Source organism: Sarcophilus harrisii, chromosome 2, assembly GCF_902635505.1.
Source record: "Sarcophilus harrisii chromosome 2, mSarHar1.11, whole genome shotgun sequence".
Classification (NCBI taxonomy): domain Eukaryota; kingdom Metazoa; phylum Chordata; class Mammalia; order Dasyuromorphia; family Dasyuridae; genus Sarcophilus; species Sarcophilus harrisii.
In genome coordinates this window covers 576,592,904-576,619,489 of record NC_045427.1, presented here as the reverse complement: position 1 = coordinate 576,619,489, position 26,586 = coordinate 576,592,904, and the positions used below count along the sequence as shown (strand labels likewise).

General features: G+C 36.8%; 1 protein-coding gene across 1 annotated transcript in view; it reads right to left on the bottom strand.

Moving 5' to 3' along the window:
* The window catches only part of GRK5 (G protein-coupled receptor kinase 5), a 295,653-nt gene extending 271,243 nt beyond the window's left edge, over nt 1–24,410 (bottom strand). Inside the window, exon 1 of the mRNA XM_031955944.1 lies at nt 24,193–24,410. Within this exon, the coding sequence (XP_031811804.1) occupies nt 24,193–24,244 (52 nt within the window). The 5' untranslated portion in view covers nt 24,245–24,410. The remainder of the gene's footprint in view (nt 1–24,192) is intronic.
* Between the last annotated feature and the right edge of the window lie 2,176 nt (nt 24,411–26,586).

Below are 26,586 nucleotides of genomic sequence, written 5' to 3'. Positions count from 1 at the left end.
AAAATAATATCCTTCAATCTACATTTAGACTCAATAGTTCTTTTTCTGGCTGTGTATAGCATATTCTGATTCTTTCAGAATTGTCTTGGGTCATTAATTTGCTGAGAAGAGCCAAGTCTTTCAAAGTTGATCATCACACAATATTGCTGTTACTGTGTACAATATTCTGCTCACTTCACTCAGCATCAATTCATGTAAGTCTTTCCAGGTTTTTCTGAAATCTGCCTGCTCATCATTTCTTATAGCACAACAGTATTCCATTACATTGTTCAGTCATCCCCCAATCAATGGGCATATCCTCAATTTCCAATTCTTTGCCACAAAAAAAAAAAAAAGAATTGCTATAAGTATTTTTGTACATGAAGGTTCTTTTCCCTTTTTTATAATCTCTTTGGCATGCAGATAGTAGTGGTATTGCTGGATCAATGGGTATGCATAGTTTGCCCTTTGGGTATGTTTAACTTGGATTTTTAATTAAACATTTATTAATATATGTTGTTTTTATATTGCCTAAATTTCCTACTTTGTCCTTTCTACCTTTCTCCAAAAAGTCATCCTATATAAACAAAACCTAGCTTTTATATGAAAAATGGTTAATAAATATTTTAAGTAAACAATAGAGACTCTGCAAAGTTATGTAGTAGGTTGAGTGTTGGTCTTGGAGTCAGGAAGATTTGAATTTAAATCTAGTTCTGTGATCTAGATCAAGTCTCTAAACCTCTATCAGCTTTAGTTTCCCTTTCTGTAAAGGGGGATAAATAATCGGGGTAGAATTAAACCTCATGAAGTTGTTGAAAAGACAAATGAGATAATATATTGTCAAGTGCTTTACAAACCTTGAAATGTTACATAATTGCTACTTTTACTTGGAAGGGACCTTAAAAAATCACCTGACTCAATCACATATTGAAGGAGATTCCACCTCCCTCTACAATATGGTCAGAAAGTCCTCAGCTAGACTTTCCTGGAAGACCTCCAGTGAAACAGAAACCACTCCTGGGGAAACTCATTCTGCTTTGGGATACCTTTTATCTAAAAGAAACTTTTCTTTACATCAAGCTTAAATCTGCCTCTCTACAATCTCCAATTGGAAAGGGAAAAGTTTCAGGATCTGATAACAGATAAGTACAGCATGAATCCTAGCATTATGGTAGTCATAATAACAATGAAAATGTTTTAGATGTAAGTAGAACTTTATATACATTATCTTTATTATACACAGGCTGCTAGCTATTCACATTTTCCATTTTCTTGCCATACACTCTGACAGAGTCCTCCAGCCCCCAGACCACTTCAGACCCACCTAAACATACTTAATGCACTCAGCTTTGGCACTCTAGTCCTAGAATCTTAAGTGTCCAAATTGGTGAATCAATAAGTACAAATTCATAGAGTCAACTACTTGCTTTGGGTACTATAATCAAATCAATATTCTCCTAGCTTCTGGAAAAGGAGTGTCAATTCTCATAGTCCATAAGCCTATCCTTATAACTTTCCAGATCAAGAAAAAAACACCATTCCCAGGTCATTTCACCCTTGAATGTGTTGTTTTCCTCCTATAAAAACTGGTGCTCTTTTTTGTCTTTTGTTTTTTCGAGGCAAGTGGGATTAAGTGATACAGGTGTCTGAGGCTGTATTTGAATTCAGGTCCTCCTGACTCCAGAGCCTGTATTCTATTCATTGTACCATTTAGCTGTCCAGTAAAACAGAAATTCTTAATAATTTAATTGAACCATTTATTTCATTAGTTAAGCTCAATAGACTTCATCAGATTGCCAAAAGCAGCTATGATACAAAAAAAAGTTAAAAACCTCCTACATTAGAATGTCAGCTTTTTGAAGGCAGTAGCTATCTCACTTCTGTATTTGGATCTAAAGCACAGAGCAATGTGCTCAGCACATAGTAAATATTTAATAAATGTTTTTCATTGATTTATTTATTATCTCTTTTGAGCTCCAAAACAACCTGGTAAGTAATGAAATGTGGTTTTCTCAACTTTATTGATGAGGTATTAGGTTCAGAAAAGTGAGAGGAATTGCCCCAATTCCCCAAAGTTAATGATAGATCTGGGCTTCTAACCCATACCAGGTGGTAGCATGCTGGGATTTTATATTCTTTATCTCTTTGATGTTTAGATGGTTCCTGTTCTCTGTCTTTTTGAGCAAATGCCATTTATTTTGGGGATCAAGGAATCCAACCTTAAGCCCTATAATTGACAAATAAATGTTCACAAAAGAAAGTTTTTTCACATTCTCTCTCCCCTCCTCCAAAGTATTTATCTTAGACAGAACTAATCCATAAGTCTCCCATTGGACTTTGTCTTAATTAAAGAACTAATTTACATTGACATAATAGTATCTACTAATAATTCTTTAAAAAAAAAAACTCACCACTTTCCCTCCTTTATTTGAATATTTTCCACTTTCTGCCATTTTGTTGAACAAGGCATCCTTTTCACAAAATTCCAGACAAACTTGCTAAGAATCTCTGAACAAAATATATATTCTTGATCTGTTCCTTTAATATAACTGCATATAATAATAATACAGATGTGCTTTATATGCATTACATTATTTGAACCTAATAATGACTTAGGGAGGTGATGAAGAAAGTACTAAAGGTATTACTGGGTCCCAAGAGGGAAATAACTGGATCCTTGATTTTGCAAGAACAGGGGATTTCCAGGTAAGGCAATTTCTTCTACCAATATAGGTCAACAACTTCTCCAAAACTTATTCCTAAAGAAACTGCCTAGAATATTGAGAAATGACAGCTAATATGTGACTGAGTAGAGACCTTCTTGCTTGCTTTGAGGCTGGCTAGCTCTTCACTGCCATGCTGTGTCTCTTAAGGAGCCAGAATGATAAAGCAAATTGTCTAGAACTACAATCCATTCGTGACAGAGAAAGAACAAGAAACTTAGGCCTCCTAACCACTTGACCAATGCTCTCTGCTCTCTGTCCTTCACCCCTTAGATGATTATGATTTTTCATTTAAGAAAACTAGACAACTCATGTTATATTCAAGTCATTTAGTGGCTGAGCTAGAAATAGAAATTAGTCATCCCGATTCTATACCACACTACATCTTTCAACTTAGAATTTAGGCACAAAAAGATTGTAAAACAATCCCTAAACAACCCCAAATCTTGAAATAATTTTCACTCCTGCTTGGATGGTCAGAAAATAAATTGGGATTAAATAAGCAGAGAACATAGGGAATGATTTCTAAAATGTGATCAAGGTACACCCCAGAGAACAAAGATTGGGACAGAACATTTGAGTAATCATGTACAAGAGCTGAATCAGAATAAAGATACACACACACACACACACACACACACACACACAACTAGAAACACATAGCTTCTAATCTGAGTCCTTATTACTATGGTGACTAGTTTGTTTTCTTGTTTATAGACCTTCTATTGATACAATCAGAGCACTGCTGGGCCAGCTGTGTTAGCAATTATATTAGTTTGACACACTTAAAAGAAATCTGACAGTCTGCTTCATTTCCCACCAGGTTGCTCTTCTTTAGATTTCTCCATCTTTTCCCAATTCTGATTACCTTTCTTCTCTGCCCCCCCCCCACATTTTAACTCCTTTTTTATATACTGCCTTAATATTAACTCCTTGAGGGAAGGGACTATCTTTCCTTTTGCTTGAATTTGTATTTCTAATACAGTACAGTGCCTGGTATATAGGAAGCATTTAATAATTGCCTGTTGACTGACTGGTCAGAAGTTTATGGGCCAGATTCTCAGATGTGAACTTCCTTTTCATAGATTCTGCATTGACGATACAAAGGACATTTTTTTGAGGATGTAATTTATTAGGAAGAACAGTCTCCTGGATTCAAACAGGCAATACAATACTGGAAAAATAACAATCAGCAAGGACTTATTAGGCAATTACTATATGCCAGACACTGTGTTAAATATATAAAAAGAAAAATGGAATAAGTAAGCATGAGGTATAGATTCTATGGGGAACATAAAGGATCTATGTATGTCACACCTAGGTTTATATTTGTAGTACCAATCCTCCAAGGAAGAGGAGTGCCCAGCAGTCAGAGCCCATGGAGGTAGGGGTGGAGGCCAGTTACTATAGCTACTCTTGCTTCCTCTGCTCCCCACTCTCTTCCCCTCAGTGCTCCTGTGAGATTCTGGTGAAAGAGGAAGGAGGCATGTCGAGTGACCTGAAGGGTCATCCCTACTATAATGGTCTGTGTTTATTGGAGTCCAATTCCTGTTGAGAATTGAGGATTGTTGTCTGGCCTCCTCCTTTCCTCCTCCAGGAGTCTAGCTTCTGCCTGGTGATTCCAGCTTAGTCAAGAAAAAAATCACTTAGGCTTTTTTTTTCTCTTCTGCTTCCTCTGACCACTTTATTTTTCATGGTTCAGTCCATAATGTGTAGCCATGAGACTCTGATTAGTACAGAAAAGAGAAAAAATTTTAAAAGAATATGCCTAGCTCTTTATGGCAAAGTACAGAGTTAAGGGAGTAGGATCTGGTTGGAAAAGATGCTTTTTTTGACAAGGAATTAAAACTATAAAGATTACTCTATAGTTTATTATAAAAGTGATTGAAAAGAGACATGTGTGATGTTTGTATCCTTAAGTAAAGCTTCATTGTTAATTTTTCAAAATTGTTTTAGTTTTAGTTTCTTTAGTTTCATAATAAAAATAATATCCGTGATGACTGAATATTCAATAAATATTCCTCTTTTTAAAAATAAGTAAAATTCCCTGAATACATATCTCAATGAAGTATGCTGTGTGTGTGCCTATGGTGTCAAGTTTCCCAATCTGTTAAACTGGAACAACTGCATCTGCCTGACAATAAAGTAATGAGACCATCCAAGGGAATTCCCCATACTATGTGCTAAGAGCTGGTGGAAATCCTTTCAAATTACTGTTGACTTCTTGAGAAGTCATATTTACATACTCCATATATGGAACTGCCACTGTCCCACATCAGGAATATTTCTTTGGGAATAGCCTTCAGAGCTACATAAGAGATTTAATCTTATTACTTTCTATCTACACCTCTTTTTTTTTTAAATAAAAAAAATCAAATTATCCAAGGTTTGCTTTGAATGACTATTTGCTTTCAAAAATCCATCCACAAAGGATGAAATATACAGGTGCTGAGGTTATTCAAAAGGACTTTCTATTTCATTTCAATTTGAGAAGTGTTTGTAAGCACCTACTGTGTTGAAAAGGAATCCTAGGTGAAAAGGATATTAATACAAAATGAAAAACAGTTCCAGTTCATAGGTGCTTCCATTCCACTAAATGGAATAGAAGATCACTCCCAGAGACTTTTAAAGGTTTTTCCTTAAGAGGAGTCTCCAGAATCACCAAAAAATGGCAGAAGCTTTGGAATCAACAAATATTTATCAATTGTCTACTATGAGCTAGGAACTGTGCCAAGTTCTGGGAATATAAAAAGGGGGAGGGAGGTACCTGTGCTCAAATCTAATGGGGAAAATAATATGCAAACCATTACGTAAAAACAAGATACATGCAGGATATCTTTGAGATCATCAATAGAGGAAAGGCACTAGTATAAGGGGGGCTGGGAAAGGTTCCTAGTAGGAAGTTTAATTTTAACTAGAAGGAAGCCAAGTTGGTGGTCAGGAGATGGAGGTGGGAAATTTGTGGCAAGAAAAATGCATGGAGTGAGTGACAGGAAGGAAGCCAGTGTCACAACTATTCAAAGTAAGTGGAAAAGGAATGGATTAGGAAAGAAGGTATAAATTGTAAAGGGTCTGAAAAAGATCCAAGTTACAAAGAGTTTAGAACACCAATCAGAAATGAGCGTTCCCAAGATTGGATTGGTAGGTGGGATTATTAGGTCTAAGGGATGCATTTGGGTTGTGGTTTGTTTGTTTGTTTTTATTTTTTACTTCTCTCCTTACTTTAGAGTCATAGGCCTTACAATGGGAATGAGCTCTGGACTTGGAATCCAATCACCTTCTTTCACTTACTAACTGTAAATTACTTTATTTCTCTGAATCTCAATTTCCTCGGCTAAAAGATATGAGATATATATCCTTTTAAAAAAGGATCATAATATTGGTATTACTTGGCTCATAGATTTCATAGGATCATACATTTAGAGGAAATGTGAAAAGGACTTCAGAGGTTATTTATTCAAATCTCTGCACACACACACACACACACATACACACTTTACAGATAAGGAAACTGAGGTCCAGAAAAACAATGTAACATGCACAAAGTGACACAGGTATTAAGTAATAACATTGGAATTTGAACTCAGGTCTTTTGAGTGCAAATGCAAAACTTCTCCTTGCTCCCCTATAGCAGACACATTGTAAAGAAAATACTTTGCAAATCTTAAAGCACCGGAGAAATGTAAGATCTTGTGTGTGGTAGTTGTAGTAATTTCTATTGGTGCACTAAGAACTTTTCAAAGCAATTTCACATGCATCTTATTTTATTCTCACACAATGACCATTCGATAATCAGTAATCATTTCCCTTTTCTCTTTTGACAGTTAAAGAAACCCTCAGTTGATAGATACCAGGAGACTCCCAAAGTCATGCAGAGGCTTAGAAATAGAACCAGAACTAGAATTTGGGTCACCTGACTAAGAGTTCTGATTTTTTTTCCAGCTGTGGAAGAGTTAAGCAGAAGTCCTTTAGCATTCTCCAAAGCCTCTCTGAGTATTTGTTAGCAGGACTGTTAGTTATAGGAAAGTCTAATTGACATAAAACTACCAGAGGTAAGAGGAATGATTTTAAAATCTCCATTCATTTCTCCATTAGCATTTCCAGTATCTATATGTCATTCTATACAAATACTTTTCAAACATCTAAATAAATAAATCATAACAGATTCTTTGATCAATATTACAGAAATGACACCTGACATTTAGTACTTTATGATTACAAAGTATTTTATGTTCATTTTTTTTTATTTTCACAACAGCCCTGAGAGATTGTCAATGTAAGTATTATTGTGACTTACAGATGAGCAAATTGAGTTTAATAAAACCAAGAAAAATGCCCAAAGTTTACAAATTAACAGAATTTTAGACTTAGAGAAGACTTAGTCCATTTAAGCCAGGGATTCCTAATTAGCAGTCCATGAACTCTTTTTATTTCATAGATATATTTCAATATAGTTGGTTTCCTTAGTAATTTCATTTTTATGCATTTAAAAACATTATTTTAGGAAAGGATCCATAGGCTTCATCACAGCCAAAGGGATCCACAAAACAAAACCAAAGTTTAAAACCCCTGAGATTCTAGTTCAATTCATACCTAAAAAGAATTTTCAGCACAACAAACATAATTAAATAATCATCCTGACTCTCTGATTGAAAACTTCCAATAATGGAGAACTCAATACTTCTTGAAGCTACCCATTCTATTTGGGGGCAGCTCTAAGTATTAAGGGAAAAAATTCTTACATCAAGGAAACTTGACAAAATTTGCTTGTTTGTAATTTCTACTCATTGATTCTGGTTCTTCTCTGTAGAGCAAGGATTCTTAAACTGGGATCCATGGCCCCCAACAAGTTCATGGATAAAATTTAGGAGATTCATGAATTTGGGTGGGAATATAGATATACATATAGATATGTATACCTACCCACATATCCTTATTTTCAGTAACCTCTAACAGAAATGCTTAATTTCTTTCAATTGTAGGCAACAAATATTATTCTGAGATGGGTTCTGATGAAAACCATCACTTTTATAGACTGCCAAAGATTCCCAGGACACACACACAAAAAAAGGTTAACTCCTTTTCTAGAGCAAAAAAAGGTCATGGCTCATGCCTCTTCAGATACTTAAAGACAATAGCTATCACATTCCCATCCCACCTCCCCCAGAGTCTTCTCTTCTCCAGACTAAATATTCCAAGTTCCTTGACCAAATCTTCACAGACACAAACCTTAAAAATAGTAAAGATCAGGCTAATCCCATGCCTTCTGGCACCAAGTCCTGCATTCCTTACACCAATCTACACTACACTGCTTCCCCCACCCCCCAAGAAGGCAGATTGCATAGTTGTTTTTACCAAAGAAATAGATGAGACATTTTTAAATTTTCTTAGTAATCAAGATTTCCTTGCTTTCCTTGGTCAGACAAAGTACAGTGTATTTTTAAACCTTCCAGGAAAAACACTCATAAAGATAAACCAACGAAGAGCAATAAAACTGTGTTTATTTTTGACTTTTTATTTAATTTCACTTTCTTTAATTCACTAAGGAAATACTAAAAGCATATATGTGTGTGCCTTAGATTGCAGGCATCAATAAAATTATCAGTAGCAGGTTTTTATTCCCCTTCATTTCTATTTAGCAAACAAAACAGGGCTTAATTCTTTCTTTGTGGTATTTCTTGTTTTGATGTGCAATGCTTCCTCATCAAATTAACATGAAATCTGATTATAAAGCACCCACATGAGAATTACCACCCAGGGAGAAAAAAAATAGAAAAATCATTGAACTTGAGAGCTCAAAGAGACCTCAGAGAACTTCTACTCCCTTATCTCCCACCCCAAATTTTACAGACAACCAAACCTGAAGCCCAGGGAGAAATATCCATTCAAGACCACATAGGGAGTTAGCAGAAAATTTTCACTATATTTCAACCTTTGCTGGACAGCAACCATAGGGTTGCAAAGACTAGTTTCATGCCTTAACTAGAGGAAAATTATATATTAACCTAAGAAATAGTCAGAAATATTGGACCAATTCTCTGAACCTATCAACAAAAGCTGAGAAAAATCTCCATCAGAAATATGTCATTAGACCTGAAGGCAAGATGAAGTGAATTTCAAAATTGGCTCTGCTAACTTGCTGACTCTGTGACCTTAAGAAAGTCACCTCTCCAAGGTTTGTTTTCTTCATCTGTAAAATGGAGAAATTACCAGATGTACTACTTACCTCCCAGAGTTGTGGTGAAGATCAGATAAAGCATATTTCAAGTGCTTTCTAACTATAAAGCATCACAGAAATATTACTTTTATTATGACGATGTAATTCTTATGTTCTTTGATTTAAGCCTCTTGTCATTATCATCTGCTAATATCCACTAATAGGGAGGAAACTCACAGTCAAAAGATGTGGGATCTAGTTTAGACTCTCATTAAATTGCTGTATAATTTCATTATGCTTGCTCTCAGTCTTCTTTTCTGGAAAAAAGAGGACTTTGCAACTAAATGATTATTGAGATCTTTTTCAGTTCTGAAATCCCAATAGCACACTGATTACAGATACTACTCACCACACAGGGATGTGAAAAATCAAGAATAGATTCTCCACAGTTTATTTACTCTATCCCCCTCCCTCAAGACAGAAAGGCAATAAACCATCTCGGAAACATGGCTAAGTTATTTTTTTTATTTGTTTCCAGGAAAGAAGTTTACACAATTATCCTTAGTAAGGCATTCCACTGGTGAACATTTAAGAGTCAAAAAAAAATGATGATGAAAAATTATCTGAAGACTATAGATTAGGAGCTGGAAGAGATGGTAGAGAGGATCAAATCCAATCCTCTCATTTTACAGATGAGAAAACTGAAATGCCCAAGAGGAAAATGATCCACCCAAAGCTACATAAAGAGAACCATCTTAGAATTTGGGATGTTATAGACTAAAATAATTTTTTTAAATCATAGAAAAATCCAGATATAGAGATAAAATATATTTGCACATGGGATTTTCCAGAAATAGGTTTAAAAGCTGAAGGGTCAATGGTAATTCCTTGATCCTCAAGCAATTTATAGAAATTCTGTATTTCCCAGGAGAAAAGAGATCTTGTAACTTTAACTAGGTAAATCACTTCAGTTTAAATAGTTATAGATGGAAGAACCCACATAACTCTGCAACAGTTGAATGCATGGCTGCCAAAACAAAGCTGACTCCATTGACAAAATGGCAGAGGCTGTAGTCTCCTCCCTAATTGGCATAAAAATATAGACCTGATTAAAACTTAAAGACCAAGTAATGTTTAGAATGGCTTTTATTTGCACCTGTACTTTGCTGAAGGAAATTCTTTGTTTGAATTCAGCCTTGATTTCATTAGTTTAATTTCTGAAAAATACAAATATGAGTTGGCACAGAAACAGGCATATGGAATAAGCCAAATTTCAATGGCTCTCAAAGACATTAAATGCCAAGTCTTAGTCTGCTTTCAAAAACTTTGTGTCATGAGTGTGCCTGTATATCATGTTCATTTCCACATAATTTTAAAGTAGCCCCTAGGGGGATTGCACTCTGTTCTGGAAAATATTTCTCTGTCCCATTGTAATGTTATTTTGTCAGCAAAGAAGAAATAACAAAACACAAAATATTAAGCATAAAAATTACTCAGACACATTCTTATTGCTCATACTTAGAATCAATTCCTCAGAATTTACCATTTAAGTTAATTATATTCCAAGGGCCTGAGGTCTTAATTTGGTTTTCATTCAGACTCTTCTTGTTGTTGTTCAATCTTTCAGTCACGTCTCTTCATGATCTTGTGGACTATACTGTCCATGAGGTTTTCTTGGCAAAGATGCTGAAGTGATTTGCCATTTCCTTCTTCAGTGGATTAAGTTAACAGGATTTACCCAGGCTCACACAGCTAGTAAGTATCAGAGGTCAGATTTGAATTCAGATCTTCCTAATTCCAGGCCCACCTCAGGGCCACCTAGCTGCCTCTCAGTTAGTCTAAGACCCCCTAAAGATGAGCTCCATCTTATGCCTTTTTCTTAATCCTCCATAGTTCATAGCACAAGACAGCTAGGCACACAGAAGTATTCCAAATAATATCCACACACTGACATCAGATAGGAAGAAGTCAACCTGGGACCGATGTCAGAAGGATTTTCATAAAATCAGATTAGGGAAGGGAAGGACCTTAAAGGTCACTTGTCACCCACTGAGGCTTGAAAGGTAAAAAAAAGTCTTGACATACACTTAGCGCTAGAACCGATAACAGAACTTAGATCTCCAGAGTCTATAGTTAGAGTCTATACTACTCTCTATTAGGACATTTTGGCAGATTCCTGAGACATACTCTGATATCTTAAAGTCCAAAGCCTGGGAAAAAGTGACCACTTTGGATGAGACAGAAATTATCCCCAAATACACATTTCTCCAAAGGGGATAGAAAAAAACATTCTAATAAGGTCTCTGCTGTACCCACTCATTCTTGCCATGCTTTTCAACTACCAGGGTTAGAAACCTTGCCAAAAACAATAGCATAAAATAAGTGGCAACCCAATAGTTATTTAAATGTAAATTCAATGCAGTGCTTTGGGCTGTACCAAGAGAATCACCTTCCTGTTGGGGATGGAGGGAACCATCTGAGGAGATGAACATTTTCCTTTTCTGAGATGTATTTTGTTATTCGTTCAAAAGAAGAAAGACTTTCTTGAACTTCTTTTCATCCAGTGATCCTTACAGGGAGATGTTGGGGCAAATACCTCTGCAGGGTGCATACCCTTCAGAGCAATCATTAGTGGTTTAGAGGAAAAGCAAATGTGGATAGATAACTAGTAGTTACTAATTAGTATATATCATAAGGCTTGGCATCTTCTAGACAGCCCCATCATTTCTTAATCTTCAGAGGACTTCAGGATAACTTTTTTTTAGGTTGAGATTCCCTATCTTATTCAGGCTAGAAGTATAGTGGAAACTCCCTGGGAGAATTCAGTACTGATTGGTATGGAATCTTTAACCCGATCCATTTTTTCAGATACAGACTGGCAGGCCCCTCCTTGGGCAATTTAGTGGTCTGCCACTCCTAAGAAGCTCACCATATTGTCAGGACATTCAAAGTAGACAGTGGCACATCCAAATTTTATACCTACTATGGTTCAGAGACCTTGAATCTCTGCAACATACCAGCTTCGACTCTGAAATAGTAGATTGCAAGGATCTACCACCACACTTTGCCAGGATAAAATTATTTAGAAACTTTTAAGTTGCTGAGAATTAAAGGCAGAGTATGAAAAGAGTAACGAACCTTAAACTGGGACATTTGGCCTGGAATCCTGCCTCATATGACTGTGTCACCATGGTCAAATAACCTCATTGATCTCAGCTTCACAGCTCTAGTATAAAATGAGAATAATGCTTACATTGCCTGACTCACTAGATTATATGAGAGAAGTTCTATATTAAGCCTGGGAGCACTATCGAAATAGGAACATTAATTTTCCCTGTCCCACTTGAATTCAGTAATAAAAAAAACCAACTTTGGGAAAAAAATTTCTTCCTCACTAATTACCCTCCTAGGGCAGTTAAGTATTTCAGTAGCTAGAGCACCAGGATGAGAATCAGGAAGATCTGAATTCAAATACAACCTCAGATACCCACTAGGTATGTGATCCTAAGCAAGTCACTTCACCCTGTTTGCCTTCAATTTCCTTATCCATCAAAGGAAATGGAGAAGAAAATGGCAAATCACTCCTGTATCTTTGCCAAGTAAACCCCAGATGAGGTCAGACATGACGGAAATGACTGGACAAATTACCTTCCAGTATTTACCAGATCAGTCATCCCATCTAGGTATTCAATGATCATTTCTGGGTTCTTGGGGGAACTCTTTCAGTTTTTTAACATATCTCCAGGAATCATATGAGAAACATCTGAAGGCTATATCTCAACTACAAAGTCTTTGCCAAAAAAGCAGTTCTCTTATCTGCACAAACATTTCCATCAAAATAATAGGAAACTGAATACTCCTAAACAAATATTTGTTTCTACTAAAAATTCTGGAAACAAAACACCAACATTTTCAAAATGGAAATAAAACATTACTCCACAATCTCAAAGATGCTCGAAAAATGAATTTGCTAAATTAATGAGTTCAAAACAATTTTTTAGATCCTTATAAATTTCCAACTGAACAGTCCCATGAACTTGATCATGCCAAATGGAAAGAACCTAATTATTCTTGGGGAAAGGCACAAAATAAGATAGAAAATAACATACCTCTTTGACTCAAGCATCACCTATATCTGTATAATCATTTATGATTTACAAGGTACTTTCACATACATGCTCTCTTTTGATTCGTATAACAAAATTGTGAAGACAGGTGGAACAGGAATGTCCATTTTATGTAGAAAGAAAATGAGATTTAGAGTTGACTCTCTCAAGATCACATGAATCCAAAATTAATATTTGAACCAGTTTTCTAACCCCAAATCTAATGTATTAGATCTCATTCCTTATATTTGCTATGCTACCACCTCTTGGACTTCGTTAGAAAATGAGAGATTTTTTGTACCTGGTCCCAGTGACGGAGACCTTAGAGATTCCTTTTTCTCAATCATTCAATAACAGAGTGGAAAGAAATTCTGTCTAACATTGTACACCAGTGAAATTTAGTTAGATATAATAGTATAGAGCTCAGAGGGAAATGGGAATATGTAAATTAACTAATCCATATTTTTATTTTACTAATTACGAAGAAAATTGAGCACCAAGGAGGGAAAGTAACTTCACACTCCTCTGGAGAACCAATTAGAGCAAGAATATTCACTCTTCATATGAGGAAACTGAGGAACAGATATCTATCTATGCCATCCTTGATCTGGAAAACTTAGAGCAAAAGAAAAAAGTTAGTATCAGCATTCAGTAGGTATATAAGCAAGCAGACAGGAGTTATCACTAAAGGTAACAAATATGCAGGAAAAGTGGAAGAGCTGCAAGTTAACATTAATTGTATTTTGCATTCTGGGGCTGACTATATTAGCTGCCAGCAGAATGGGAAGGTTCTGCCTAAAGCTATAGGAACATTACCATACAAATCAAAGCTGTTGCGTTACCAGTAGAGTTGGCCCTTGGCAAAACTGTGAATTTGGTGAAGTTCTTCTTCATCACTGCACTTCTCCTTTCTGTCTTCCAGCTTCTCTTCTGGGAAGATTTTGAATGCCATTGTTACCCCAGGACAGAGAAAGTTGCTTGTCTTTATTGCATCTTTAATATTCTAGCCATATCCTTGGGAGGTTGGGGGATGGAGAATGGGTTTCACTTCACTGTTGGGGTTCTTTAATTTTGAAAATTCACAACTGACATATATTATAATAATAATCAATAAATGACCACAGTAAAAACTTAGGTTTTAGGCACTTAAAACTTTCTAGTCTTTGGATATCAATACAGTATCTTTTTCCTCATTTATTAAAGTGAAGGCTTATTACAAACACAAAGACAGGTGGCAGGCGGATGAACCATTTCTCTTTTCATGTTAGCAGACAGGGATGGGTGTGAGACTGACTATAAACCAATTCCACATACTATCTCCTATAAAGGGCAGGTGGATCAGTTCTAACTAGTAATGGAAAAATTAACCTTTGCCCCAAGACACTAATAATGTGCTTACAAGATTCCTCCCTCAGCAACTGACATCTCCACAACTTATCTCATAGTCCTTCAAAGGTGAAACTGCCCCCAGCTGCCATCACTAGTCCTATCACAACCAAGTCCCTTTGTCAGAACTGCCTTTTCCCCAATTCTTGTTAAAGGTAATGGCAAAGACTCTTGGAGAAAAAGGAAACTGACTCCTGAGACTATATTTGTGGGGGCACTGTCCTCTACATTGCTGCTTCCCTCTTCCTCCACATGAATTTATCCTAAACATAGTTTCATCTAGTTATAGCATTGGTGGATAATGAATGTCACCATCAGGAGGGAAGGGAACCATAGCAGTAAAAAGGTAAACTATGAGTCACCAAAAAAAAAAAAAAATCAACACAAATGCTATCAGTATGTAAGCCATTCATTGCCAACTCCTACACCACAGCCTGGTCTGGAAGTCAAAGCCACTGAAGTATACTATATGTATGACCATGCTATAAATATCTGTGAATATTTCACTTCACTTTGATTGGGATTCATGGAGGATCAGGGTAATTGGTCCACATTGAAGTAGGCATATGAACAGCATGACCACTGGGAAGGTGACAAGAACCTAAGTTCAAATACAGGTTCCAGTACTTCTAGGAACTTCAATAATACCTAAGATCTTTTTTTTTTTCATTTGTAAAATGGAACAGGTCAACAGCTGAAATATCTAATTGTGATAAAAAACACTTGTGCTGCATTAAAAGAACTGCGCATAGAGTCAAGAAAGCCTGAGTTCAAATCTTTCTTTTGATGAGTCACTTATCTAAGACTCAATTTCCTCCTAGATAATGTTGCAATAATAATATCTATAGAATGTACCTCCTAAGGTTACAATGAGGATCAAGAGAGATAATGTACAGAAAGCACTTTTTAAACCTTAAATTTCTATATAAATGTCATCTAACATTATTCTTATTAATAAATTATATGGTGCTCTGTGAATTCAATAGTAATTCCACAAGCATTTATTAATTGTCCATTGTCTACTGATGGTATACTAGGTGTTGAGAATACAATAATTAAAATTAAGATAGTTCCTACCCTCAAAAAGCTTATATAGGAGGAGAAGTGGAGAACAATATGTACAAAGAAACTCCAACAAAAATTTATAGAAAACTAAATGTAAAATAATTAAGGGGAAAGGGAAGCATAACATTACAAAAATCCTCACATACGAGATGGTGCTTGAACTGAGCCTTTTAAGGGACCCAGAACTGCCAAGAAATTGAGGTGAGGAGGAAGAACATTTAGGGCCTGGGCAAGGACATAGAATGTGGAGATGGAATGCCATTTAATATGAATAGCAGTTATTATTATTATTATTATTATTATTATTATTATTATTGGATGGGATACGGACAGCCAGGTGATGCAGTAGATAGAGTGCCAGATTTGAAGTTAGGAAGACTCATCTTTGTCAGTTCAAATCTGGCTTCATACACTTACTAGCAGTGTGACTCTGTGTAAATCATTTAACTGTTCCATTTTCCTCATCTGTAAGATGAACTGGAGAAGAAAATGGCAAAGCCCTCCAGTATCTTTGCCAAGAAAACCTCAAACAGGGTCACAGAGAGACAAGACTGAAAACAACAAAACAATAGTAATATATAGGTTGCAGCAAATGTTATATATCACTTGATGTGATATAAGTCACAACGTCAGTAACAGCACATTCTACACTTTGCATGGTTTAAGTAGTTGAGTGACAAAATCAACACTGACCCCATCAAGTTGTTAGGGGCATAATATGCCCTGCCAGCTGGTACAATATATTACTAGGTTCTCCTGCCCAGGAAATGTTGCCGTTGATTCTCTGGCCAAATTTCATATAAATTTTATATAAAAATAAAATTCATATAAATAAACAAAATTTCATTTTTAAACCATCACTAACTAAAGAAAGGAAATTTAGTTTTCCAATTTGCTTCAATGACAGGTTGATATTTAAGTGCTCTATAATTGGATTATCAAGAAAATGTTTCAAATCTCTTAGGATAAAGTTCCTAAAGGAAAAATCATTTGAATTGTTCTAAGAGAATAAGATTTTTAATTATCCTTTAAAATTAATAAAGCTAATACCAATGGACTTGGGATGGAGGGAGCCAAGAAAGGAATAAAGAGTATTGGATGTACATCACAACACAATATTTTTGCCTTCTTTCTCATTGTTTGCTTGCTTATTTTCTTCTTTCTCATTTTTCCCCCTTTTTTGATCTGATTTTTCTTGTGTAGCATGGTAGATGCGAAAATATGTTTGGAAGAGTTGCACATGTTTAGCCTACATTGGATTACTTGCTGCCTGGGGGAAGGGAGAAGTGAAGAGAGAAGGAAAAGGATTTGGATCACAGGGTTTTGCAGGAGTGTATGTTGAGGGCTATCTTTGGATGTTTTTTGAAAAAATGAAGAGCTATTTTAAAAAATAAAATAAAATAAAATAAAATAAAATAAAATAAAATAAAATAAGGCTGCACACTCATTCTTCATTATCCTGCTTCAATGCATCATTCTCCCGAGGTAATCTGGATGGGGCTTATTTTTCCTATTTCACTCTAATTTAATAGCAGGATTTTAATCTGCAGGAAGATTTTCCCTCATCTTATGAATTTCTACATGTACTTTTGTTTTGTTTTATTTTGGGGTGGTTTTTTTGAGACAACTGGGATTAAGTGACTTATACAGGGTCACTCAGCTAGTAAGTGTTACGTGTTTGAGACTCAAGTCCTCCTGACTTCAGGATCAGTGTGCTATCTAATTGCCCCTACATTTACTTATACAACTCTAAAATTTTCCTTAATACAATATTTGTTTTTAAATATTCCATATCATGAGTTTTAAGGTAGAATTCAGCATATTGCATGAACCTAGAATTAGATTTGATTTCAACCAAGATAATCACTTTCTCTTTCAGGCTGAGTCCCCATAAAGATCTGAGATATTTGGGTGTCATTTCCTAGAAACTATGGATCTTCAACCCTGTAACTAAGTTTTCCCTCTTAGACCTTGTTTTCTATTTTTCAGTTTGGTTTTTGTTTTCATTTCTCAGACCAGGGGGTCAGCTTGTTGCTACTAATATAGTCAGCTTTCCTGAAACTCTTGGGGCCTCAAAACCATTCCTTGGTAGTGGATTTATTTGGGAAGGTCATTAACTCTTCCTAACCACTAAAAATAAAGGGCTATGAAGTAACTAAAATAGTCTATCTCCTGGAGAGTCCAGGAATCACTGTTAGAAGCATTTTTGAGTAAACTGAAATCTGACATAATGGGGCAGGCAAGCTTGCATACAATTTGACCTTTAAAACTTGGGGCATGGGCACCTTCAGACAAACACTGCAGGGTCTATTACGATAGAGACACCTTTCTAGGGTGATCAAAGGTTGTGCTTGGGTGGCATAATTAAGTATAAGTTTTCTTCTAGTATCCTGTCATACCTAAAACAAAAGGTTCTTATTTCAATACTGTTTTTAGTGGTTTTCATTTTTACAAGTCTTAGCTTTGATTAGGTTTGTGTGCAATCCTCCTTTGAAAACATCATATTCCAGAAAATTAACAGTTTCTCTTCCAGGTTTGGGTCCTTTCTCCAAAGGATAGTTTTTAAAATTATCCCTAAATCTTCTTGCAGGTATCAAGGTACAGTCAAAACCATGAATACAAAGCTCAGAACCTAGTTAACAATACTCAGCTCTTGATGCTGAGAGGAGGTAAGGATAGAAAGGCTTTCAATAGTACAAGGCTCTTCCACAATTCTATGGTTGTACCTGAAAACCTGGAAATATCATAAATTGCCTTCATTTTAGTTCCTATTTTTTCTATAATGTAGTTCTGGATCATTTACTACATGTACCAATTAATTTCTAAAACTAATAAGCCCTCTGCAAAGTTGACAATAAATAAATCAGGAATTGCTGCCTCATTTTAAAAGTTAGATGAGAAAAATTTAAATTTCAAATCTTTTCCCCTTTGTACAACACTGAAAATCTCAGCATTCTTTGATCATTCTCCCACAGAGTAAGTTTTTCCTTAGTTTAATTTGCTCATGGAAATATTTCATATCTCTCAGGATATAGATTTTAAGGAAAACTCATTTCAAGTTATTAAGGGAATAATCAGATCTTTTCATTTGCTTTTCATCATTATCTTTAAAAATATACAAAGAAGGGGCAGCTAGATGGTATGGTGGATAGAGCATCAGTCCTGAAGTCAGGAGGACCTCAGTTCAAATCTGGTCTAAGACACTTAACACTTCCTATTTGGTATATATGTATATGTTTTATAAATATACTGTGTTCTCATCATTATTATTGCCCATCTTGTTTTGAATTTTTTTGCTGAAGAATTTCCTGATTCCTTTTTCTGTAGTTTAATCTTGAATGATTAAAGTAACAGTCTCTCTCTTTTCTTCCTTTCCTGTGCCCACTTCTATTTGCCTTCTTTGCGTACTAGCATATCTCTGATAAAATTATATCCTACCCTAAAGGAACAAAAAATCTGCTGTGGCATTGTTCAGGCAATCAACTATCATAATTTAAATATTGTTCCTATGGAATTATCTGTCCCTATAATGTATGTTCTCCAAATATTGTGCTTCTGTGGAACAGAATGATAATATTAGGCAAAATACGCTCATGATCACAATCCCCTACCTCTATTTTACAACTGCATATCTGTTTGTGGTTTATAAAGTATTTTCATATTATCTCCTCTTAGTCGAACAACATCGAAAAGCAAATTGGGCAAGTATCCCTAATTTTCAAATAAGGAACCAAAGGCTCAGGGAGAAATTAAGTAATTTTCCCAGCATCACCAAGCTAATAAGTAGCAGAGCTGGAACTATAACCCAAAACTTTTGATTCCTAACCCAACATGCTTATCCATTACACTACACTACCCTTCCGTTATAATGGTACTTGGGAATAGTTGGACTCCTAACCCTTGGAAAGACTCTATCTTAATTCACAATTTTGAAATAGTCTAATCCTGAGCTCAGCCAATAATAGACTTGTCCTACACATTGAATTTAAATACTATCCACATCTTTGGGGATTTTTATAATGCTACTGTGATTTTCCATGGCTGGTCTAAATAGTTCTTGGTGTAAAGTGTTTAAATTTGGCCAGATATACTGTCAAGCCAGTTCCTCAATTTTGATATTTCTTGGGAGTCCATGGGGCATCCCTGAAAGCTTCATTTCAAATCCCCTGCAGGGTACCATTCAATAAGTTATAGCAAGAATTATAGCAGCTGCCAGAGATGTCCAATTTACATGGGGATTAGTTTGGGCCTTCGAAGAGTCTAGCATTTTGGTTTTTAGAGTCTTGAGCCAGAGCAGATGCATAATGTGACATAGCTCTGGGATACTGCCACAGAAAAATACATTAAAAGTTCTCCCACAACTTTTTTATTATAATTTTTAAAAGAGAGTCAGTAAGATAAACTAAAATAATTTTTCTAGGAGAAAGGTAGGTCTGAAAAAAATCCTGCTTTTTGCATATCTTTCAAACTGTAGAGTTTGAGTAGAGAAAAGATAATTTATTTTTAAAAGGGAGATGAATTGTACTGAACAGGCAAAACTCCTTTGAAATGCCATTGCCTTTGCCAGTTCAAAAGCTGCTGCTTTTCTGTCCAGCACGTCTGAATGAATATTTTAAAGTTTGGATATTAACTATACTTTGTGGTATCACTAAAATAGATGCAACTACATTAATGCAGCATTTCAAAGACATTCCATTTCTTTAATAGCCGAAACACACAGATGTTTCTGTTCAATTATCATCATTATCTTTCATGAAAAGTATATAGCCTAGGGATGTGGGAAAATAGGGTGAAAGGGAAAGAGCCACTGCTTAAAAGGAGACATCCTCCTGCCTATTTCCCGGTTGTTCTCCCATCCTTTCACTTTCCCTTTTAGGAAATAAACCTCTCTAACCCCTCATTTTGAGCCTCAGAACTATGTAGACCTATAACACTAGCCAGGTAGTTAAGAAATACTTTCTTTCCATAGTCAGGACATAAATGAGAATGACTGGATAGAATTATAACAGCTTTCTTTGTTCATGATTCCTAGTTCTTGTCTCCAGTTATTAGGTAGGGATAGTAATGATGGGTATAATCATAGAGCTGGCAAGAATCTGAGAGATCATCTAGTCCAACTTCTTTTTAGAAATGGGACAACTTGGACTGAAGAGGAAAAAAATGGCTTAGCCAAGGTCACATGACAAGCTAGTCATAAAGCCTGGATAAAAACTTGGGTCTCATGACTTCCAGATCTGCAATTTTTCCCACATGAAAAACTACCTTTTAGCCCTATGTTGTAAAATTCAAGATGATGCTTTTGTTTGTAATAAAGTTTAGACTTTTTCTTTGTGTATGAGTTTTTACTTGGAAATCAGGGATAGGATGACAACATTCCTACTTTCCTATATATATACACACACATAAAAATGTAATAAAAGTCTTTACTAACCAATTTTTAAATAATTAAAGAATGCTGGGACCACTTTCTTTAAATCAACTCCATCTTTAGCCTTTTGACTTTTGGGAACTTTAAACAAAATTGTAAATGTATACATGTTATGGGTTTTTGTTTTTGTTTTTTGTCGCTGAATAGTCAGTATCCTCTATTTCATACTTTGGTAGAAATGTACATTTATAGTAGCTCAGGAAAGAATCATTAAGGGCCTTCAAATGTTTTAAACCAGGACAAGCAAATGGGAGGAAATGAGGAAGAAAGAACAATTTGATAATTTTAAATGATCAATTCATGTTTTAAAATTCATTAATTCCACAATGATTGCAGTGAATTTTAGAGTTGGTCACTGTTTCCCAGTTATTAATACCCAAAAAAATCTCTGTCCTATGTTTCAGGATAGTTTTGAAAAATGGTGTCCTAAACTAGCTCTTTCCTTCGATTATTTTCCTCTTCCCTTGTCTGCCTTTTTTTAAAATGGTAAGCCTGAATTTATAATGTATTGGGATGGGGGAGGAGAAGAAGTCAACCATCTGTCTTTAAGGATATACACTAATGACGAAAGGCCCCAAATTTACCCACTAATGTGAATCATTATAAATTCCTTTATAACATTTAGAAAATGTGTCTGTCTTTCTTCAAAAGTCTATTTCTCTATTGTTGGGGACAACGGGACTCGTACTTTAAAGCCACATTTTAAATTGTTTGGGATGTACTTGTTAAGTTACTGAATTAAATTACATACTCCTTAATCACATTTCTCATCTGGAACCATTCACAGGAATCCTTAAGAAAGGACCATTTGTAGTGGGGATTTTTTACATGTACCCTGAATCTCATGAGTCTACCCTTTTCTTAATACTATGAAAGAGAAGGAAAAAAAAGATTACCAGGAAAGAGTTTCCTTATAAATCACTAATTTTTCTGCTAGTTCATATGAATCTCTACATTTCCCCTACTAGGTAGCTTGTCTTCATTTCAAAGGCATCATCTGGTGGCTATTTTCTCACTGTTTAAGACAATCAAATTTTTATGGCAAGCTGAGAAATCTAAGAAAGAGGAATGTCAAAATACATTGCTGAATTTTAGAAATTGCTACAATTCTTCCCTTACAATATGAATGATTTGGTCATCCTGTTGGAAATCCATCATTCAATATAAATGCCCAGCGAAATTCTTTACTTTTAGGGAGTCTAATTTATTAGTCTGACAAACAGAAGTAACTGGTACTAAATTAATCTCAGTGAGAACACTTTTAGTTAATGGAAAAAACATTTCTATCTCACTCCTTTTCCCCAGCGATATAAAGCAATACATCCTCTAAGTGGAATCACCAAAGGATGAAAATCAGACCAAATTTAACAGAGATAGATTTCAAACTGAGAACTAACTACAAGGACACTTCTATGGGCAGCAAGAACAATTTAACACAAGAGAAATCTGCTTTCTATTGCATCAACTACAGGCCTATAACACCTACAGACATGAATTCTCAAGAAATAATTTCAGAGTAAAGAAACATTGAAAACTTTTGCAACCCCTATAATGTATAATGATTTTTTCTACCACTAGCTGGCACAAAAAAAGAAGAAGGAGAAAGAAGGAAGAAGAGGAGGAGGAAAAGGAGGAAGAAGAGGAGGAGAAAGAAGAGAAGGAAGAAGGAGGAAGAAGAAGAAGAAGAAGAAGAAGAAGAAGAAGAAGAAGAAGAAGAAGAAGAAGAAGAAGAAGAAGAAGAAGAAGAAGAAGAAGAAGAAGAAGAGACAGAAATAGCAATATGCCTGCAGATTTGTGAACTATCATGGGACAACACTGTATCTCTTACACAATGGTCACAGAACCTTTGCGTTTCTTATCTGCAAAGATACAGTGAAAGTTTTTAAAATCTAGCACTATCAATTTCCAAAATATCCAAGTTCTGTCATCTCCTTTTAAAGACTAAAAAAAGGTCAACAAAAGATGAGCTGTGACTAATGAAGGGGGGAGGGAATGGGAGAAAGAGACCATAAACTAATTAAAATGTGTGTCCTGTCTCTGTTTTTTTCAAAGAGAACCCTCCAGGGAGTGTTCCAGAGAAACCTAAGTTGAAAAAAAGAAAAATACCTAAATCCCAAGTCAGAGTTCCTAAGTACGATCCATTTTGGGGCAGTTCATCACCCTCCTCCCAGAGCTGGTACATAGATGGAACCACAAGGTAATGGAAAAAACTGAATAAATAGGAATCATTTCATTTCTGGTCAGGGATTCTACATCCATTCATCAAAATTAGTGAATGAAAATGTTAAAAACTAGGTAAGGAAGATATTGGTATCCTTTTAAAAGCCAGGATCTTACATAGGAAACTGTCTGCATTTGGTTTTAAATAAACCCAGGTTACATGAAGCGGAAAACCACTTCCCCTCTTATGAAGATGTTACACACCTGGCTTGGAACTCGTTAGAAAAAGAGATGTTATATAAATCTCCGGTATTATGTATATGAACATACAGCTAACCATTAGAAAAAATATATAAGTTTCTTGAAGATGTAAGTTACATTTTTTCACATGAAAAGGATAGTCAGTGTATTTGGTCATAAGAATGCACTACCTGGGATCTCACCCACTCACTTTTTAACCATGTATCTAGGCACATTAATTCTAATAAGTCTAATAATGTTCACTTCCCCAAAAACCCACTCGTCTTTTCATAACTGAGCCAGAAAACAAAAAGTTTAGGGATCTTTTATAAGCATCTTCTAAATCTTTTTCAAGCAATGTAATCTACTGCCCTTTAAGTTCTGTGCACAGGCTAATTACTGAACATCTCAGTTTGCACTTAACACGGTTTTCCTTCACCGAACTGGATTTTCTTAAGAAATATTAACAATGGATGGTTTACATCACTAATCTTGTCCTGCCCCTGCAAAAACTAGCATAATCCCTTACACACCATCTACTCATACCCACACTTCTTTTACACACACTCACACAGGCACACACAACGTACAAAGTAAATGCTATTTTGCCCTCGCGTTTGCTAAGCTCTGCTTGAATGAATGCATCTCCATCTAACCTTTTAATAACAGCTATTCAAAGTGCCGGGTCTGCAGGATTCGAGTTGAAAACTGGTGAATGTTTGATTCAACCTGCAAGCTCTGCATTTCTTTCTCAGAAATGAGTCAAATTTCTTCGGTCAAAACCAAAATCTTTCTGTACATCTGAAGCATTTGCAGTGCTGAATTGAGATGCCCCCGTAGAAAACCTACGAAATGCGGGCATCTTTTACACACATACACATTTCATCTCACTCGGGTCATCGTAAACCAGTGAATGCGACAGGGATGCACCAGCCCTCTCGGTCTTACCTTCCCTGGCTTTTAGCAAGACAGTGTTGGCAACAATGTTTTCCAGCTCCATTGACAGTAGCAGTCTTTGCAAGGTAGCAGCTCGGCAGTGGGATGTCAGGTTCTAAAGGTGCTGCTGAGAATGGGAAGCCTTCTTTGCCTACCGCATGATTCCTTTTAATCCCTTTGAGTTTTTCTCCTCAATAAAGAAGAGCCGCGGCTTCTTCCTCCCTCTGTTTTCCCCCCTCCCCCCCTCCCTCAACAATTTCCCCCCCCACCCCCCACCCTCCGTATTTCTCGGTCACTCCATTCTCCTCCCCTCCGGCTCTCTGATGGTTTAATGTTTCAGATGCGTCTGCCTCCACTCTGTCCCTCCCGGGGGTGTGGTGGCGGGTTCCGCAGCAATGCGCAGGCGCCATTCTGGGAGTTTGTTCATTCCACAGTGCTTGGAGGGATAGGGATCCTGGGATTTGTAGTCTCCCTCCCTTTCCCTCCTTCCCCGTGCCCCCTCTCCCCTCTCCCCATCTTTACTCTGCACGCTGATTTCTCCAGTGCCAGGACGGGGGGGAGGGGAGGGGAGGGTCGAAGAAGAAGAGGGAGGAATTTCCCTTCTAATAACTAATTGAATCCCGATTACTAAAACTGCTCCTGTGATTTCCAAGGAATGCAACCGATACCAAAGCTAATGACTTTCTTACTACAAAGTCTTTGGGGAGGAAGGAGGAGAAGGCGGGAGGCGGGTAGTGAGGGGTGAGAGGAAGGCGGAGGTACTAGGCAAATAAAAATGATTCTGTCTCTTTCTTTCCCTCCCTCCCTCCTTCTTCTCTCTGTCTCTCTGTGTGTGTCTCTCTGTCTCTGTCTCTCTCTCTCTCTCGTCCCCATGTCCCTTCTCAATGTCTCTTTCAAAGAGTGGAGAATTTTTCAGATCCCTGCTTTTCTCATTTCGAGATCTGATGAGAGAAGCAGGGGCCGTTGAAAGGTGGGGAAGCAGAGTTAACCAAATACGATCACAGGCCAAACCCCATCAGGCTTTGCCAAAAGCCGTTTGCAAACTATGTTCCAGCACTTGAAGTTTCTTTGGGGTGGGAAGAAGGTCAAACCGTACAGCTAACATTTATTAATCGTGCGTGTGAAACGTTGGGCTTTGGGTGGCTCTTGAATTTGGGCTTTCGGTCTTAAATTTCCCACTGGATACGAAGGGTCTGAAGTGAGCTGCACAGAGGGAAATGCAGGTGTCTGCGTGTCTTTAGAGAAGGAAGGAAGGAAGGCGCTGCATTCCAACACCCCAACACCCCACCCTACCCCACCCCCAGTTCCCTAGATCTCCAACTATTGCAAACGAACTGTGCGTGCGACCGACCCCTCCAGACCGAGCAAGAGGCGATCCAGTAAACCTGGCTGGAAAAACCAGGCAATCAGCCCAGCAGACCTTGGGTTCTGCGCAAGATGCCGCCTAATTATTTTTTCAGACGTTTTCACACACACGCACACACACACACACACACACACACACTCACATACTCACACTCACACACACACATTTTACTGCAGATCCGCTCTCGGCGCGCCGCTGACAAAAGCGCGCAGGACTTTGTTTCCTGTTAGTGTGTGTGTCGAAGTTTGATGGAAAGAAGAAAGAAGGGAGCTGGTCTATAAATACTTCCGTGAGAAAGGTGACAGGCCCGCGGCTATCTCAGGTTAGCCTGGGGCGAGAATTGCCGGTGTTTTCCGTTCTCACTGGTGAATAACGTGACTCCCACCGGGGGAGCCAGCCCGGCTCCTTTCCCAATCTGAGCTCATAGCCCGCAGCGACTTTGGCCTGGCCACGCTTGGCCCCCAGCACCACCCAGTGGAGGAAAAAGGACTTGGTGGCCCTGCGGCCGCTGCATTTGAAACTTCTTGGAGGAATTATAATTCTCACTTTTTGCACTGGATTCTTCCGCAGCACGGGCTTGCAAAAAGCGCCCACAGTCATTTTTTAAGAATTAGTCTAGTGCTTCTGTGACGCAAGTTATATGCTGTTATGCCTCCGAGAAGCCAGCATTAGTATCCTTTTACAATCCAGTTTATTCCTTTGTCCATTCATTCACTCATTCAACAAATATTTGTTTTCTATCAAGTATAGATGACTTGGCTAGGAGTAGAGAGAATACAAAATTCAGATAATATGGTCTCTATTTCCATTGAGTCCAGTAAGAGAATTGAGACACTAATCACTTTCAAGAATTTATCAATAGCTTTCAATATTCCAGATACTATCACACTCTAAGAAAACAAAGAGTGGAAACTGTCCCTGTCCTGCAGAGGACTTACATGAAAAGGATTTTGGAAAGGTACAAAATAAAGTTCTAAGTGAGATACCAAGAGGAAGATTTACTTACCAGGAAGGTTAACAGAGAAGGCTTCAAGAAAGAG